General features: G+C 41.9%; 1 protein-coding gene across 5 annotated transcripts in view; it reads left to right on the forward strand.

The window, feature by feature from the left end:
* megf11 (multiple EGF-like-domains 11) overlaps positions 1 to 18,914 on the forward strand; it is a 136,040-nt gene extending 117,126 nt beyond the window's left edge. For 3 of the 5 annotated variants that reach the window (XM_053885215.1, XM_053885219.1, XM_053885217.1), the window contains 11 exons: positions 692 to 826; positions 5,281 to 5,409; positions 5,879 to 6,007; positions 7,841 to 7,969; positions 8,168 to 8,296; positions 8,363 to 8,599; positions 10,143 to 10,303; positions 10,376 to 10,439; positions 13,489 to 13,533; positions 16,091 to 16,297; positions 17,148 to 18,914. In XM_053885215.1, the coding sequence (XP_053741190.1) occupies positions 692 to 826; positions 5,281 to 5,409; positions 5,879 to 6,007; positions 7,841 to 7,969; positions 8,168 to 8,296; positions 8,363 to 8,599; positions 10,143 to 10,303; positions 10,376 to 10,439; positions 13,489 to 13,533; positions 16,091 to 16,297; positions 17,148 to 17,332 (1,550 nt within the window). In that variant the 3' untranslated portion in view covers positions 17,333 to 18,914. The remainder of the gene's footprint in view (positions 1 to 691; positions 827 to 5,280; positions 5,410 to 5,878; positions 6,008 to 7,840; positions 7,970 to 8,167; positions 8,297 to 8,362; positions 8,600 to 10,142; positions 10,304 to 10,375; positions 10,440 to 13,488; positions 13,534 to 16,090; positions 16,298 to 17,147) is intronic. The other 2 variants (XM_053885218.1, XM_053885220.1) reach the window with 1 other exon arrangement.
* Positions 18,915 to 19,183: the final 269 nt, after the last annotated feature.

The following is a 19,183-nucleotide window of genomic DNA, read 5'->3' on the forward strand; positions in this document are numbered from 1 at the left end:
TTTATACTCCTCATCAGCATTTATCGAGTGAACTTCCTCTCATCATGCGAATGCTTGTCTCTTGTGTGTGTGAGCAACAGTGGCTACTGTCCTTGTAAGACCGTAAAGGAGGCGCTGTGAAAAGTTGTCTTTTCACATGAAACGCACCGCAGATCAGGTAGTCTAGATATACATTTCAAGCAGACATCTCTCTGAATGGCCATAAACTGGAATCATGGCACATATGAGTGTTTTTCCTATATTAAATTCTGAATATGTTTTAGTATAACCTTGAGGCTGTAATTGCGGATGCACAGTTGATGAGGTAGTTTCTGTACAAAATGTTTCATTTATACAAGCCCTCTGAATGCCCTCACTGCTCACATCCCTTCAATAAAATCTTCATTATTAACTCACAGGTGTGTTTCCTGACATTTATAGACAATCAGACCGCTGTGAAGGCTGAACATTAAAAGGAGCCTCTCGCCTCGTCTCATGGTTCTTAGCTGGAATTACATTAAAGTCAGGCATTTTTCCCCTCTCCCTTCGCTGTCTCTCTCCGGCTTTGTTGCTTTAATTCGTCCAGACTTGATTCTTCCCTTCCCTCCCTTGATCGCTCTTGTCAAGCCCCCGTTTCATTAATATACCTCTTGTTCTGGGTACATTGTTAACTGAGTCCCTCTCCTCTCCTGACATGCTCTCGCGGCTGCAGTCTGCTCTCCTGGGTTTTATGGGCACCGCTGCAGCCAGTCGTGCCCACAGTGTGTGCACAGCACTGGGCCGTGTCACCACATAACAGGCCACTGTGAGTGTCTGTCAGGCTACACCGGCTCGCTGTGCAACCAAGGCAAGTATCCGTCTGTGCTCTTTTGACAGGTTAATAAAAAACGTGCTTGATACAGTACTGCATGAGTGTCTGTCAAAACCACTCTGGAACAAAACTGTCTGGTGATTTTACCTGTTTGTTTGTTGTTATTGTTCGGCTGAAGTTTCCCTCGTCCTACGTTGGTGGGCGTCAATAGTGTTTCTGGGTGAAATCGCCATTCATGTGCTACCAAGTTATGCAACAGTAACTTTACGTTTAAATCCATCATTCTAGAATGTTGTAAACAACAAATATGAATTACAACGCAGGAAATAAGACAAGTTCATACAAGTGATGATGATGATGATTATTATTATTATTATTATTATTTTGAACAAGATGACTTGCAGAACCTGCTTGTATTATTGGCCACACTTATTCTCTAAACTTTACTTTGCATTCAAGTATTTTTCCCGCATTCTGACCACACTGTTTTCCATCAGGTCATTGTTGCTTTTTGAATCCACACAGTGTTATTTGGAAAATGACCAAGAAAGCCACTCATTCATCGAGAAGATGGCAAAACTGCGGGAAGTTCTCATAGAAGTGTTCAGATTTTCAGAACCAAGTGAGGATAAGGTGACTATAGACCTCTGAATTGAAACTGCAAACAGCAGAGTGAGGTTGAGGGCTTGACAGCGCTCGACGTAGACACGCCGGCTTATTATATAGCATGAAATATTTTTCATGCTCGCCTTCATTGGACAGTTCAATAATTATTAAAACTTGGATTTTGATGGCGGTTCAGTCTTAAGTTCAGTTGAGAAATGTACATTTAAATGGTGAAAAACTTCATCACACTGGTGTTGAGCCAGAGGATCTAAAATAAAAAGGGATTTGTATACCCAAGAATTTTCCCATTATGATACCGCTATATATTATCCATGTAATTTCATGCCATCTGAGGATTTGAAATATCTTTAATAGTGATGAGCCCAACGGGACAGCAGGTGGCAGTAGTGTTCCTGGACATAAGTCGCACATCTCACTCAGTAGGAGTGGAAACATGTTGGTGGCACATACGCTGGAGAGTGGGATAAGTCCTTCACAAGACTCATGGATGCATGTAGCAATTTGAACACACAGAAATGTAATAGTATTTTTTTTTGTCCTATTGTCAATGTGCTGTGAACTCCATCACAGATTTAAACAAGTAAACCCTCCAGTTGATCAAAATTTGTATTGAAGAACAAAGGGACATAAAGTGATTGAACCATTTCTCAAGGGGTTGAAGTCCCCTGAAACCTGAGTGAGGTGTTCAGCAGGTGATCACTTCAATACATTCAAGACAGCGGCTCATGTTTTCACAGCTTTCTTTCTGTAACTGTAAAAATAAAACTGAACTCCAAAGTACAGCTTGAGAGAGCAGAGAAATTGGGTCAATTGCACGATGTGATGATGAGGGACAGTAACCCAGGCGCCCATTTTCTCCAAGAAGCCTGACTCTTGGCAGCACAATTGGTGTCAGTCCCATCGCTTCACATTAGGGAGATCTCGTGCGTTAATCCAGCTTGTGGACTGTGTTGAGTGCTTATATTTGCTCACTGTGCTAATGTGGGTTTCCTTTGGGCCCATGTGGTTCCACCCACACTCCAAAAGGTTAACACTGAGATGTTTGTCAGCCACCATATTTATGTGGCATACATCTGTGAAACCTGGAATGAAAAGAAGTCAATATAAACTCAGGTTTTCCTTGCAACTGGTGACTCAGCAAATCCGAAAAATACTTACTACATGACGGACAGAAGCTAACATACCCTTCCATCAACACGATTGTTATTAACAGATAATTCATTTTCTCGACAAATCTTTTTCAAAATGTAAAGGAAAACTTTTACTGTTAATTTAACTTCTCATATTCTGACTTTCCAAAACAGGATGTGAGAATGTTTCCCATTCTCTTTCATGACTCAGAGGAAAGTCTGTGAATAAAAGTTTAATTGGTTATTTGAAGAAAGAGGGGGAAAAAGAAAAAAAGAAAAATCATATGCCATTCCTAATTTGAGTGCAGCGTAATGAATGATGAACATGCGTCGCAGGTGCCAACAACATGCACGTTGCCCCTCTTGTTGAACTCCATCAGCAGTATTACTTGAACTGTGTCCAGCACGCAAAGTCCCGTCTTAATGAAGCTCTCCCGGTGTGTTGCGGCTCGAATCCCCTGAAACGGCGGTACAGGGGGAGCCAGCCTCGCGGCCTAATGACAGCCCGCTTGAAGGAGCATGAAAGAGCTCTCAAGAAGAGGGGGAAGCCTGTTGAACTGTAATCATTAAAATCACCACACAAGAAAATGAGTGCGAGTCGTCTCCTTCTCAGCCTGCTTGCTGCCTTATCTGATATTTCCAACGTTGGACTATTCTCTTTTATACCGGCTCTTTTGATGTGCGCCCCCCCCTCCATCCTGATGGTCAGAAACACCTTGGTTGAGTTTGTCCCAGGCACCAAGGCGAAAACACAATGGAGGTTTCATTGAAAATGACATTTTTTATTAAAGTCAGCGGGGGAGTTCTGAAATATTAATTTCATTAAAAATGCACTCAGACCACTGTGTACACAGTCTATTTTAATACTGTGGCGCATCACTCATCCTCTCTTGTGAGCGAAAATGGGGCAGTTTTGCCACTCGGGGCTGTGATTGACTCCTCCTTTTGTCTAAATAGATCACTTCATGTCCACTTGCATAAGACATGATGCTCCATAAGACGGGTCTCTTCATTGAAGCTGATGTCCACTTCAATAAGCTGCTGATGTGACTTATTATACTTTTAATTTGTCAATATTATACTAGTTACCAAAGAGTATTTGGGGTGTTTCAGACACCTCAGAAAGCATCCGACTGTGTCGTCCTATGGAGATTTAATCCAGAGAAACTACACAGTTGTGATAGGGCGATGAGGCTTCATGAAACAGTGTCAGGATTTTCAGAGCTCAGTAGGTGGTGCTCTTGGTTTAAAAATAATGTGAAATTTCATCAAATAGTTGTTCAAAGCCAGAAATTATATGGCAGACAGTGCCATCTAGTGGCCTGTCAAAATTAGGACACTGTTTCATGAAACCTCAACACTCAATCAGGATTACAGTACTACAAATTGCACATACGAATATTATGCTATGTAGCAGTACCTTTCGACTTTCACATGTGCGTTTTTGAACTTCAAACTCCCCTCTGGGTATCTGGAATTGACTTGATCTAGATGCCCTCTTCAGCATCAGTACATATATATATAGTCATCTTACACCAGTAGCAACAATGTGCAACCTTATAAACAATAGTGTTGTGTTAGCACAACTGCTTGTTGCCGTACTCCAGAATGGAATATAGCTCACTGTTTTCTTTAAATGAACAGTCTTCTGTTTGGATTATAATTGGAGAAACTAGAAAGGGGGTGGAGCAGGTGGGTGGATGAGAAATTAGGTTATTTTGTTCAAAATATAGACAAAATTGACTACCTGTCTAACATGAAAGTCTTAGAAAAGTATTTGTTTTTTTTTCATTTTTTTCATTTCAATTTTCAATCATTTACAAAGCGTTCCATCAATTTCTTCTGCCTTCATTCTTAATGGAGTTGCAGAGAGTGGAGCCTATCGCTTGGTGTGAGAAGCGAACTCCCTGTCAAGGTCCAGTCCTTGTGGTACACAGACAGATGCTCACCCACGTGTGTATGGAGGAAACCCACGTACTCATGTAAACTCCACACACAGAGTAAAGCCCTCCCGACTCCAAAAGCAGAATTCCAACATGGATCACACGTCCTCTGATGGTGCCACTAAAAAGAAAGAAATCTGGAAATGCTGCTCCCTTGTCCTAAAACATACAGATGGGAGGTCAACCCCATTAAAAACAAAGCTATCGTATGATAAGGAGCCAGAAAGGGTTCAGTAGCACGGCACTTTCCACTGGAAAAAACAAAACAAAACAATGGAATTGAATCATAAAATTTAAGGGAAAAAGAAAATAGTCATTGAGAAAAGCATAATTTAAAATATTATATTTTTAAGTGTTAATTTATCTATTTTCCCTCATGTATTGCTGACCCTTTTCTGGCTCCTCAGAATCATTTTACGGAATGTTGTATTTTTGTTGGATCCGTGTCATTGTTGTTTTAATAATTCAAGCATGGAATTATTGTTCTGCATACCATTCCCAGCAATACCAAGAGTTTATAATGTGTACATAAAAGCACTAGCAAACATCGTCAGTTTGAAATATTGCAGAAGGCAATGCCTTCTTGATTCAGACTTTTTTTTTTCTTCTTAGTTCATCCTAGCTGAAACGGCAGTGGAAATTAGTATTGTTTTTATTTGCTAACTGTTATCTTTGTGATGGAGCTCTCCTTTAAACGCCATAGAGAGATTCTTGACCTATGATTCTGCGCTGCAAAGGTTCGCTGTGATGCAGGGTTGTTATGCTAATGTCCCGTCCTGTGGTGTTGCAGTGTGTTCAAGCGGCCGGTACGGCCGAGCCTGCGCTGAAATCTGCCTCTGCACCAACAACGGTACCTGTAACCCGATCGATGGCTCGTGTCAGTGCTTCCCCGGTTGGATTGGAGAGGACTGCTCTCAGGGTTTGGCTTCACTCCTTCCCTTTGTCCATCAGCTGCTGATTTACTCCGCCGACATTCTTCACTCTTCCTTTCATGCATATTCATCATTGATCTGAACCTCCTCCTTCCCTGAGCGACCCTCAACCTCAGCGGTTGCCTTGCTCTAAATGGTTGTTCTCATATATCATGCTCTTTGATTTACCGTGCAGTTGACCAAAAATCATTAGCGGAGCTTTTGAGCCATCATGTCAGGGGGAAATTGATGCTGGATAATATATTGCGGTAACTGGCCACAAATAATGATCTGATAGATCTAACACCAACACATGGTAATATGAAACGACACCCTTCTGATCACATGGAAGAGAAAAGCAGGTGATTAAGAGCAAAGGCTTGAACTTCACAGACGCTGTGCGTGGAATTCACAAGCTTCTGTTTCATGTGCTGGAGGTCACACTCTGTGATGAGGTGCTTGATGGTGTCTCTGCAGCCTGTCCCTCTGGGCACTGGGGTCCGGACTGTCTCAACTCCTGTAACTGCCACAACGGAGCTCAGTGCAGTGCCTACGATGGGGAGTGCAGGTGCGGCCCTGGCTGGACTGGACTCTACTGCACGCAGCGTGAGTGTCTCTCTCAGTTACCACACAGTGTCACCTGCTGGCTGCAGCTCATCCATGCAGCCGGGAAGCGTTTCCATTTATTAACACTTAATTACCTCTGTCACAACACACTCAGGTGAGTCACTTCATCTCCAGAATTGATGTAAATAAATGATCCAGCTTCTTTTGTTGTGTTTCATCTCCCTGCACGTAGTAATCGAAGTCACCTCAAGTGACCGTGTTTTCACGCTGCGGGCTGAGAAGTCGGCGTTTACATGGGCAGCAGTAGCAGGAGCATTGAGCTGAACAAGCAGTAGAGCGTGCGGATTAGCATGATAATCATATCTCACATGATGGAGGAGATTAATGAAGGTATTGATGGCCAATCATATCCACATTAGTCAGGTGTGCGCTTTGTGAGGTCGATACATATTCATGTTGCACTAGGTCATTATATATCATGGAGCCTTTGAGGAAGAATTTTACATGACAGTGGAGGTGGACCTGCTGTTGTTCAGTGTATAAAGCTGCAGGCGATGCGTTCTTGTATTTCATCAGGGGAGGAAAATCAATTCTTTTTGAATCATATCGGAAGAAGTAATTATCTGTTATACAGTTGTGCGTCTTGTTTGAGGATGAACAAGAGGGATTCATCATAAATACTGCTTTTGAACATTGTGAATGATTGTTGTGAGGCATTAACTCCTGCTTGCCAATAAGAATGAACACGTGATATCAGCGAATTTATCACTAAGTGAAACTGTTCAAATGTACACTGCCTTTAACATTTTATTGTATTTATTTAGAATTGACGAATGAACGAAACCAAAATGATCAAGTGAACTTAAGCAAAGTTGTGGGTCAAGTTGCTTTTAGCAAATGTTCATGCGATTGTTAATATGAAGTCCATCATGACTTTCCTATAAAAGAGACATGATATTGTGACTTCAAATATATCGGAATTGCCAAAATCGGGACATAATTCAGGGAAAATTTACATTTACAGTAGAGTAAATACTAGTGATGGGTTGATGTGGTTTCATGAAACAGTGGCCTAATTATTATAGGTCACTAGGTGGCACTGTCTGCTGTACAGTCTTTGGCTCTGAACAACTATTTCAATGAAACCTCTCTGCATCTTTTAAACCAAAAGCTCCACCTACTAAGTGCAAGAAATACGAGAATAACTCTGAGATAGTGTAGACGTCCACCAAACTCAACCTTTTCAGTGTTAATAGATACATATTTCTTTATTACAACGCTACAATCAGACGTGTTGGCATGTTTATCTCCAGCTCTCCTGATGTCAGATATAGACTGAATTAAAAATAAATAAATAAATGTATTTGCTGTTATGTAAAGACAAGTTTAACTTTACTTATAAAGGTGAGTTGAACTCCACATGTTGATGGGTTCTTCTCGTCTTCTGAACTTGGCATAAGTACAACACTGGTTTCACACTAGTTACTTGCTACTGACGTGTATCAAATTTGACCTTTTTTCCAGTTCTATTGTTAGTTTTCCAAATCCAGTCTACTCATCTGGATCATGTGCTTGCAGTGGAAGTGTAGTTTCAACCCCGGTCAGTGGATCTAAACTAAAGGGTTTTAAATAGTGTCCTCTGTTTGTGACTCAAGCTTCGGGCTCTTCCCCCACCGTAGTGAACTACATCTGCATTTTCTGCTGAGGCAGGAAATGTTTTATTTCCATTCATTTGGCCCTCGTCCCTGATTGTGAATGCGGAAGAGACTTCGACAGATATCGATTTTCAGTCCCGCGGCAACACGTCCTTGGCTCCCAACATTGTCTTGTTATCTCTTTGTCTCTCCAACATTTCACCAATGTCTCCACCAGGTTGTCCTTCAGGCTTCTATGGGAAGGACTGCGCTGAAGTCTGCCGCTGTCAGAACGGTGCCGACTGCGATCACTCAACGGGACTTTGCGCTTGTCGGACTGGGTTCATCGGGACGGGCTGCGAGCAGAGTTGAGTGGCCCAGAAATTCACTGAGACGGATCTGCTATATAAACATTCCAGGTGTTAGCAAAGCAAACGGGCTCACGTACAAAGGGCTCTGAAGTGCATCAGGATATAAATAAAACCGGTCCTTGAGTGAAAATTCCAGCACTTTAATAGTCCCCTGAGCATTTATGGTTTCCGTAACTGAACTCCCCTCCATGCAGAGTGTCCTCCTGGTACATTTGGCTACGGCTGCCAGCAGCTGTGTGAGTGTCTCAACAACGCCACCTGCGACTATGTGACCGGAACCTGCTACTGCAGCGCTGGATATAAAGGCATCCGCTGTGATCAAGGTGACGTATGAGCCAGATGTTGTCCAAAAGTGTCCCCTCCACCAACTCAGAGTGTTTTCTCTGTAGCAGCTCTGATGATGGAAGAGCTTAACCCCTACACCAAAATTAGCCCGGCACGGGGGTCGGAGCGACAGTCTGCGGGAGCCGTCATGGGCATCATCTTCCTGCTGCTCATCATCATGGCCATGCTCAGTCTGTTCGTCTGGTACCGACAGAGGCAGCGGGACAAAGGGCATGAGATCCAGCCCAGTGTGTCTTACACACAAGCCATGCACATCAACAATGCCGACTATTCCCTCTCCGGTGAGATCAGCCTCAGCACCAACTCATTTTCAATGCAGACGTCATTCAGCTTATTGAAACTAAATACGTGCGCTCTTGAATTTATATTTCATATGAGTTACCAATATATGCTCATAAAAAAGGCGACTAGTGTTGAGTCCTATGGTTCGCTCCTGTCGACTGACTGGAAATGTCACTTCATGTGGTATTTTGAAGCCTTATTGCGGTGAATATGACAAAGCCTTTAGGTTGTCTTCATTTGCATTTCTCCTCTGAGTTTTATTGACACCCAGAATAAATTACCCAGCAAATAGCAGTCGCCCAACAACATGAACTCAGTTGTTTGTAAATTTTAATAAAAGGACTTGGAATGTGAAGCTTCACCACACCACTCACCTGAGCAAAACTTGTCTTCCTCAAGCCAATCTACTGTACGTGGCTCTTTATGTGAAGTAATATCTTGTATATAGAAAGTTACCGACACCAATTGGACAAAGATAACAGGTTAAAATACAAGTAAAATATCCCACATAGATGGGGAAAAAATAATCACCAAAAGTAGATAAGAAAGATTTTATTTATTTATGCATTTATTCATTTAGCTATTTCTCACCTTAACTAAATCATATATTGTATATCAAAATATGATATAACAAAGTCTGTCTGCCTGATTATTTTTATTCACCTTTCTTAAATTTCAATATTTCCAAGGTGTTTTCTTTGAGTTATCAAAGTTTCACAGCAAAGAAAATGAAAGTGCATATTTACAAATAGTGCCAAAAATATATATCCTTTCCTTTCAAATAAAAATGATTCCAGTTTGATGTTCACTATTAACTGGATCCAAACAGATTGGAATGGAAACAGGTCCTACACTCTTGCAATGATGTACTTTACAGGGCACCCAACAATGAGCAGTGATAGTCTGGAATCTCATGGTTGATGCTTGACCTGAACACCAAATCATACACTATAGAAGGGATAGTTCATCACAAATCATCAAATAAAACAGTGTAGAACTTCGTTCAAATCTTGTTTGATTTTATATAATTCAGTCAGACAACATTTCCAACATCTACTTTCAAAGCAGCATACTTGCTTAACAGTGCTAATAATAGTTATTTATTGTCCATTTGTGACTTAATGTGGAAAATAAAAGATAGAAACAGACTATAAAGCATTTTGTGGTATTATTTTTGGAAAGTTCAAAGCCCCAACTTATTTATTTTCTAACTTATTTAGGAATGTACAGTCTCCACTCCCTCTATTTGTACATTTTCCATTTTTCAATTTTTTAAAGAAACAGCAATTCCTCACCAAAGATAAGATTCAGGTTCATCTTAAATGGAGAATATGAACATCTTATCGGTCACATACCGGTACAATTTTGAATGACTGAAACAAAAAGAACAGAGATGCCAACAAAGTGGTTCGGCTCTTGTATCTGTCAGGTCTTTATTATGAGAACACCAAGTTCTTGACTCTCTCTCTCGCTCATTGAGGACTCCCGATAAGTCCTCATCAGCTCACTAAAAAGATGCCTGTATGTTTTGTCCACCATCAGAGTGTGGCAGCACTGTTGCCATGAAGACCAGCGCGGCAGAGGTCAATCAAAGTCAGAACAGCAGCGGCCAGTGCTTCTCCAACCCCAGCTACCACACAGTGGCTCAGTGCAATGTCGTGTCAACCATCTCCAGCAACCTGGACGGCACCCTCACCCTCAAAGTAAGATCGCACGCAACTAAATGACAGATTTCCTGCGTTCATATCAGCAGCCTGTCGACCTTCCTTCCACAGTCGAGCACCCTGAAAAGCAGAAGCGGCTCGGATTGGAGAGCCTACTGCAACCTGAACGACCTAGGTCAGTGCTTCTCGCTCTCTTCATGACACTCCACATCCGTCCAGGACTTGCACTTAAATCATCTATGTCAAGGACAGAGACGTATGCCGTTAGTTTTGTCGTCATTTCAGTGATCGCTGGAACACAGACACCCCGCCGTGAATGAAGATGAACCAGGGGTTTCTTGTTAGACATAACCTTTGCTCTGATTTTGATAAGATATGCGCAGGGGCAAAAGACACTGGAGGTGAGAGGGGGTCTCTGTGTGCTCATTAGCAGGCTTCCACTTCCCTCAGTGGAGAAGTATCCCTGAATGATGGCTGGGACTGGGTCAAATCCACCAGTTAAGAGAATGAAGAAAATGACAAATGGAGAGAAATAAATAGATGTTGGACTGAGTATACGTCTCATTTAGAAGTGTGAGACTTCACTTCTTTAAAACCAGGTTTTATCTCCAGTTTGATCACAATAGAATAAAATTACATTTTTGTTCCCAGTTTGACTTTGCATCTCGACATCAGAAATTCAAGCCTCTTCACATAGTTTTAATTTGTAGTAAAAAAAAAAAAAACAATAATAATAATCTTAGAACACTAACCAATAATGTGATGCAAGTATTCCAGTCTAAATGGGCAAGAGTTTCAGTCATCTAGAGCAAACATCTCCAACATCCAAAGAAAAGCTATTAGCCATAATGTTTTGTAATATACAAAATAATGTGTCTCTGAACTGCTATTAGTACTACATGAACCAGTGTGGTTAATAGAGTTTACTCCTGAAAACAAATAATATAATAATCTTAAAACATTCTACATGAAAGTAAGATCACATTATCTTGAATCATATATTAATTTTTTTTTTTACTTTTACGCAGTTTCTTGAACAACCAAACACAATATACATCATCAATCACAAGTATCATCTAAGATGTCATCATAAAAAGAAATCGTGACCTACATGACAACAGAATGTGAACTGATTTATATTGACATTGCTAGTTTAATATCATGTTGCTTGTACAAAAACAAACACTAATTTAGTCCCAGAAGTCTTGAGAGACTGAACAGATCATTTGTTATAGGATAAACGGACGAGGGATGTCAAGCTGGGCCACACCAGGGGACCGAACTTCCAGAAACGGGCTCAACAAAATCGATATTTATTGATCAATTCTTTATGGTATAGGTAGTTTAGACTGCATCTGAAATCAGTGTACCTTTTTAATTATTAAAGGTTAATTGTAGCGTAAAGCTAACCTGCAGTTAGCTTCAACACATCTTTCATCGCCTCTGACATGCTACACACATGAGCCACACTCATCCACGTTCCCGTCTTTCATCCCTTCCTCCTCTACCTGCCTCAATTTTGACGATTTTTCCTGACAAATTCTTGACATTTCTAATGTCCACTTGCTTGCCTGTCAAGCGGCAAGGCTTGAACACTAGTCTCTGAAGGTCATGAAATCAACATGCTTTGTTGGTGAGCTAGTTTTTGGTGCCCTCTGGTGCAGTTTGACATGCCGGCTCCACAATGGCGAGTGGAACGCAACTGGCTTTCTGTGGGGGGAAAGGCGTTTCAAATCAATCAACAGCCGTGGCTGAAGCCAATTCTGTCCGTGTTTTTTTAAAAGAATAAAAGAATTATATGTCAGATTTTCTGAAAAGTTTCATAAAAGAAACTTCAACTACACAACAGCACACGCTCTGAGTTCAACACAATCTCACTCTGTTGATCGGGTCACAACTGCTTAGGTTGAAACATTAGGTGCTTCAGTTGAATTCAATTTGTCAGTCCCCCGACTGTTGCCATTAAAAAAAAAATGTTTGCAATAGGATGAGGACGATCATATGCTCTCAATGTTGCCATTCCACTGATGTTACTTAGTATTTATAGTACCTCATGTGACCATCAGCTTGACTCACTTTTGGTACCTAAGTGACATGAAAGAGTTTTCCTAGAGCAGGGCCTTAAGTCATGCCACCCCTCACACCACTGTTTTTGTTGAAGTGGAGTGTAGAAGGAGGGGAAACATTCGATTCAAAATCGAAAGCCTTGTGTGTCAAAATGCAACACAAAAATGAAAGCTAGGTTTACCTGAAAAAGAATTAATATTCCCTTTTTAGAAGCTGCTTCACAACAGATTTTATAGTGCGTCACACGTGTGTTTTCTTCGACAACACAGCTATAGAAGTGGAGATGTAAAATAGTCTCTGCCAGACAGATTATTCTAGATAGACTCAAAGCACTTCAGAGGGAAGGTCTGATCCAGCAGGGGGCCGGAATCTTGTTTGCTTTAAAGGAACAACGTGGGGGCTTTAAAATTATGCATTGAAGAATTTGATTTTATTTCTTAAATCAACAGTAAGATAGTGATGGGCAGTTGTGATCTAAGCAAGTGTGATGTGGCTCAGTTGTGCTCGGACATTCCTGGTTTCATCACCCAGTTCTATGTCGGAAAGTCGGATAATCTACATCACTTCCGAGTACTATCCAAGATGACTTCCCAAGAGGAAGTATGGATTTTACATCAATGAAATATGGTGAAAGAAACAAATATGTTTGGGAAATTTGTGTTTCTTCTTCCTGACTTGAACTCTGCTGTGATGTAATTCCCAGCCTCGACTTCCCGCTTCTGAGGTAACAGGAATGCAATGCCTATCAAAAGAGGTTCCTCCGGGAAGGGAAATTTGAAAAAGGAAGTTAGGTTGATCCTTCAGTTTCACATCCAACTCATCAGAATAGTCTCAAAACTCGGACCTGAGGAGTCTGGGTGGTGGTTGTGTGGTACCATTCTGCACCGCCTTCGAGACTGTACCATTCTCAAGGGATTTTCGCAAGATAATCTGGATTTATCCATTCAAGTTTGTTGCTCTTGGTTCTTAATCGCAAATCCCGTCGCTGTTGTGAGTCTCCCTCCCGGGAGTCCAAGTGCAAGCAAATCAACAAGTCAATTAATCCTCACAATCACAAAGGAAGACATGCTGGCGTGTAACTTCATTAGCGCTGTCCTGTCAGCCGGCTGTTAATGTGAATGCATCTACTGACTTGAATGTTTTGACATTTGTGACAGATGTTCAACAGGGAGACACACAAGCACAGAGAGGCTCCCGAAAAGGTAAATAAATTCCTTGAAACAGCTGTGTGTAAGTGCCTATCTGTGTGTGCGCTTCTGCCAAGTCTACCATCGCGCGGATAATAAATCCTTTTATGTTCAACAGCTCGTGTATCAATTTGCCGATCCGGTGTCTGTTCCCCTCAGAGAGAGACATTTTCTGCCTCCCTTAATCCCACATCCTTATATTCGCTATGATTTATGGGAAAAACTCTCAGACGAGATCATTGTGAACTGACATTTGGTTCCAACGGTAATTGCTCTCCGTGGCTCGGTGCCCGGCACGACATTGTGTCTCCCACACGGCTGCGTCGGTGGGACCCAGGGGTGTGAGGAGTGGTCTGGAGGAGCTTTGCTGATGCCTCTAATGAGGCCCTTTTATCAGACTGATGAGACTGTTGAGTCGTCACACTCGTGCCCATTTCCACTTGGATTAGGATTAGTCACCTGTCAGAGCCAGCTTTCGAAATGAGACTAGAACTTCTCATCATGGCTGTTTAATACCTGTTTAAATCAAGCATGATGGTTGTTTTTATCCGTGACTCTGGACATGGCTCTGAGCATGGTTTGAAACAAAATATATTCCCACTTCTGGGGCTTCATTCAGCAACAAAATAAAGTTGAAAGGGGGATTAGAAGTGAAGTGGATCTATGACGGGGTCATTTCTGTAAACGCTGTCACTTAATAGCGACAAGAAACAATCTGACTATAGAGTGGAATCTGAAGTCATAATGTTATTGTAACGGGTGACCCACCAGCAACAGGGAGGAGACCGACTGGAGTTAAGTCCAACAAATGTAATAATAAAACTAACCAAATTACACTCAACTTCTACGTTAGAAGGAGGCAGGAAAACAAAGAACCAAAATACAACACACAAACAGAATTACACTCAACTTCTACGCCAGGTGACAGGAAAACATAGAACCAAAATACTATACAAGAACAGAATTACACTCGTCTTCTACGCTAGAAGGAGGCAAACCAAAATACTACACACAAACAGAAGTACACTCAACTTTTACGCTAGAAGGAGGCAGGAGTAACAAATGATACAAAACCTCAACACCAAAGGGAGACAGAATCCAATAAATAAAATTAAACAGTCCAGAAAGAAGTGGCCATGAGCGCAAACGGCGGGAAGGAAACCAGAGTCCAGGGCACGGAATAAGTCCACAGGTTTGGGGGAGAGGAACCACGGAGAACAGGCACACGCATACTGTAAAACAAAGGAGATGAATCAGAAAAAAACTCAAACAGAAAAACGTCCATGGTCAGGAGATTAATCATCCATAGTGATGGGTCCCGCAACACAGATACACCGGCGCTCACAGTGCAATACCGCGCGAGGAGCGGGAAGTTGTCCCAAAACAATATGATCAGACGGAAAAAAAAAATAACATTCACAAGGTCCTTACTTCTTAGGTCCCCTAGATTAGGTCTTTTGAAGAAGCTTCATCAGCCACGTACGTAATAGCTTCCCAACTGTATGTGACTCAGGACCTGCTCCGGCCCCACCACACTGAGACTTTGCCTCTGGTGGCTCCCCCGGGGTAATGGAGTTCGAGACCTCTGGTTTTATCAATTGAAAATTCAGGGGCACACAAGGACATCAAAAGTGTTGTCTTTCAAAAAATAGTTAGTGAGTTAAAGCTGTATTTTAGCCAAAATATGAGAGATGGCTAATTCTTTGGAAGAATCCATGCTAAGCATCATTTCTACACAATCGCCGTCTTGTCCCCAAAACTCAACACAAACCCAATTTTAAAACTCATCTTATAAAACCCCAAGAATATAAGAACCAAACCGCATGAACAAATTGGTTTTGACAAAATGAAACCATACCGCAGCTGTGAAATCAAAATAAATTGAAAGTTAAATAGTCTAGTTTAGTTGGGCTCCCTGCAGCTTCTGCATGGAAGGTGCTGTTGAAAGATGGAATTCGGTTAACATTGATTCAGGTGAGATGGTTTTGCTTGGACAAAATGTTGAGTGGAAAAGCAGGCATTTATTCCGCCCGGTCAGCATGTGGCGACTCACTCCTGGGCCTCGCTCATCAAGAAGAGATGCATCATTGACACCACCGACGTATAGAGCTTCAGCAATCTTTGCATGTCACCTGCTGGCAACCACAACACTCCTAAGAGGCCAGATCGAGCTTCTTCTCCACCGCAGAAAGACGCCGATCTCATCATCAGGCTCTCTTGCCAACCATTGTTAACCTTTGCCATCGATTATCCACCTGTTTTTCTCGAGATGATGCACATCTGCAGCGTATTCCACACTCCCGCTTCCATAATCCTCTTTGTGAAGTTAGAGCCAACTGGTTGACTGATACAGAGGCTGGCAGGGGGTTGCAAAACAACGCTGTGTTGTGGGTTAGACAATGACTTACTCTGTGGAGGTGCTGTTGAATGCTTCTGTGCGACTGAGGTGAGGGAGCATTGGGTGACACCTCTGAGATTTAAGGAGTGATACGAAGCGCTTGAGCTGCACTGAAGAAAGAGATGCGATCGTTGCTGCAGTTTGTTTGAATTTATTTCTTTGCGTTTGTTGCAGATTACATCAAGGGAACGTTATGCACCAACAGCTCCTGCTCTCTGAATAGCGAGAACCCCTACGCCACCATCAGAGACCCTCCCGGGCTGACCTGTAAACACACAGAGAGCAGCTACGTGGAGATGAAGTCCCCCTCTCACCGCGAGGTGCCCTTTGGAGGCACGGCCACCCTTCTGGGCAGCGCCACCAGGAATGTCTATGAAGTTGGTGAGTGTGTTGTAGCACTGGTGTGCGGGACGCCTTACGGTCCTGCAGTTCCTGAGCGGTCGGGTCAAACCGCACGCTTGTCCAGACTCTACTAGCACTGAACAGACGTGAGCTGCCTGCGGTCTGCATGCTCCGCCGTTATTTCTCTGCCTGTGCCTAATTCACTAAAGGTGGACTGATCATGGTTTGTTGAAAGTGTTTTTCACATCTAAATCCTTAAAATCTGAACTGCCAAAAACAACTCATTCCCACTAGCAAGCTGTCAAATGCCACTTTTTTTCAAGTGCATATTTGTGTCCTATGTTGATGACAAAGCCGGCCTTTCATGGTGTATAGTGATGCGTAGGTGTTTCAATGGAGCCAGAAGTTTCCCCTCCCGTGAGGTGTTCCCAGTGAGGCTTTTGGGAGGATATGATCGAGAGCGCTCATCACTGCATGTATCACCTTATGTGACTCCCCCTTACTACAAATCACTGGAGCATATGGTGGTTCGTAGAGTAGAGTAGAGTCCAAACTCTGTCTTTCTTTATTTGTGACGCACAGCCGCAGGATATGAAATGGAATGGAGCGTGGGTCAAATGAAAGCCTGAATGGGTCGACGTACCGCAGAAGGCTGACATCAACATCGGACACAGACATCAACTTGAAAAAAGTCCCTATTTCATGCCTTGGGAGTGAGCGTGTGTTGCTAAAAATGATTTGTGAAACCAATGTGACGCTTGAGGATGACACTCATCGTGCCTGTTTACAACATACAGCAGCCATTCAGCTCACCATCAGATCGTCTGACCTCTACTCCCCCCTGATCCCCTCCTAACTTTTCCTGCATTCTGTCCCCTGACTACCACAGAACCAACGGTGAGTGTCCTGCAAGGACCCAATGGAATGGCTACTGGCTTCTCCCAGAACCCCTATGACCTCCCCCGCAGCAGCCACATTCCCAGTCACTATGACATACTGCCCATGCGCCACAGCCCCACACACACATCAGCACCACCACCACCACCCCCAGAGAGTCCCAGCTCCTTGCTCTGAAAGACACACTGTCCACCCTGTCCCGACAGTCCGCAGGGAGTCCGGCAACATCCAGCCAAATCACAACCAAAGGCTCTCCGTCTGTCTCCGTGTGTGGTATGTACTGAAATATCGTGATGGATGGACGGTCACACCCCTAATGGAGCCGGCTGCCTCTGGTTTCCTCACACTCTTGTGGATGGAGGGGAAGAAAGAGTGTCCCACACACCAGCAAATGTTCACCCTCTTCATTTTCTGGTATGACTGATAGCGCTAATGACGGCCGGGCTCTTTATGGAACGTCTGAAGTGGAACATATTGGGTACGAAGAGAACTCTGGCTGACCTGCGTGGAGAGGATTATTTAAAAGAGAGAAGAGCAATTCACTTGCTCATTTTCACGATATAAGTTTACTACAATAGAGCAGCCATGTGATTATTATGGTCCCCCAAACAGAGGGACAATTTGTCCTCTGTGAAAACGAATATATATATATATATATATATGTATATATATATATATATATATATATATATATATATATATGAGGACAACAGTATAAATCATGATGATCATTCTAAAATGGGAAAGCATGGAAACATAGTAAAATAGTGTAATGGTCCGTTATTATATTATAATTATCATCATTATCAATAATGTGTACTATTTTTGGTAATAATTACTATAAATGTGACACTGGTCTGCACTTGAGGGGCTTCAGGGGATATCATATGGTGTAGTGAGCTCAACAAAGTTTGTTTTGCGGCAGAGTAAATATAAAAGTATCATGTTTCTCTACTTCATTCTGGTAATTATTTCATCCATTTATTTATGTATTTGTTTATTTAATTAAATTTCCTTGCAAATGTGTTTTATGTTCCGCCATTTTCTACAAATTTATTAAGTGATGGTGATTTTTTTATTTTGTTTTTTTTTTTTATTCTTTTTGTCAGTGTGACACAAGAGCTTAAAAAATATGAGCATGATCAGGTTATGGAAACCCACCGATGTAGATAACATACAATTTATCTTCTTGTGAGATGATTAATGTCATTTTGTGAACTGTTTTATTGAAAACTACTTTAATTGTCTCTGTCACTCTGTAAATTGAAAATAATATTTTATCACAACAGATTCCAGACTTCGATTATCCTGCAGTTATTGTAAAACACTCATGTAACAACAACAAAAAAAAGATTTTTAAAAAAAGATAGTTTTTGTTTGTATCCCTGTATTGTTATTTATTAAAATGAATTTATTAAGTCACAATCTCATCTTACCCTGTGTAGAAGCAATAACATATTGACAATCGATGCCCAGATAGTGTGTTGCTTTTGTGCAATATGACTCCATCATTGACCTTTGTGACTGGCTGTAACTGCTCACCCAGTTATCGATGCTGCTTGTTTCTTTTGGTTCATTAAAGGTTTTTTTTTTTTCTGTCATGAGAAGGCTCTTGCCATCGGGTCAATAATATCATGGTGAGTCGGAGCAGCTGGACCAATTAACAGTTCATTCCCGTCTCCCTTTCACCTGCAGGCTCTGGTTCTTGAACTCTCATCAGCACATTCCACCGGACAAGTAAAATAACTTGGTCTGGTCTGGAATCTAAGCGACATTATTTTGACTACAGTGCTGCTGACATCATTCTCTAAAACATATGTACATACAGTCTTTCAATCAATTGTCATTGTGCTTTAAAATGAGCTTGCAATACATTGCTCAATTCACTACTTCTGCAAGTACCTTTGTCTGGATTGACTCATTTAACCCCCAACAGATGTAAAACAAAACCTGACAATTTCAGCAACAAAGCAGCCAAACAGCAGAGTGTCGAGATATTCGTTTACTGCCACTTAACGCCTCAATATC

Source organism: Synchiropus splendidus, chromosome 14 (genome assembly GCF_027744825.2).
Source record: "Synchiropus splendidus isolate RoL2022-P1 chromosome 14, RoL_Sspl_1.0, whole genome shotgun sequence".
Classification (NCBI taxonomy): Eukaryota; Metazoa; Chordata; class Actinopteri; order Syngnathiformes; family Callionymidae; genus Synchiropus; species Synchiropus splendidus.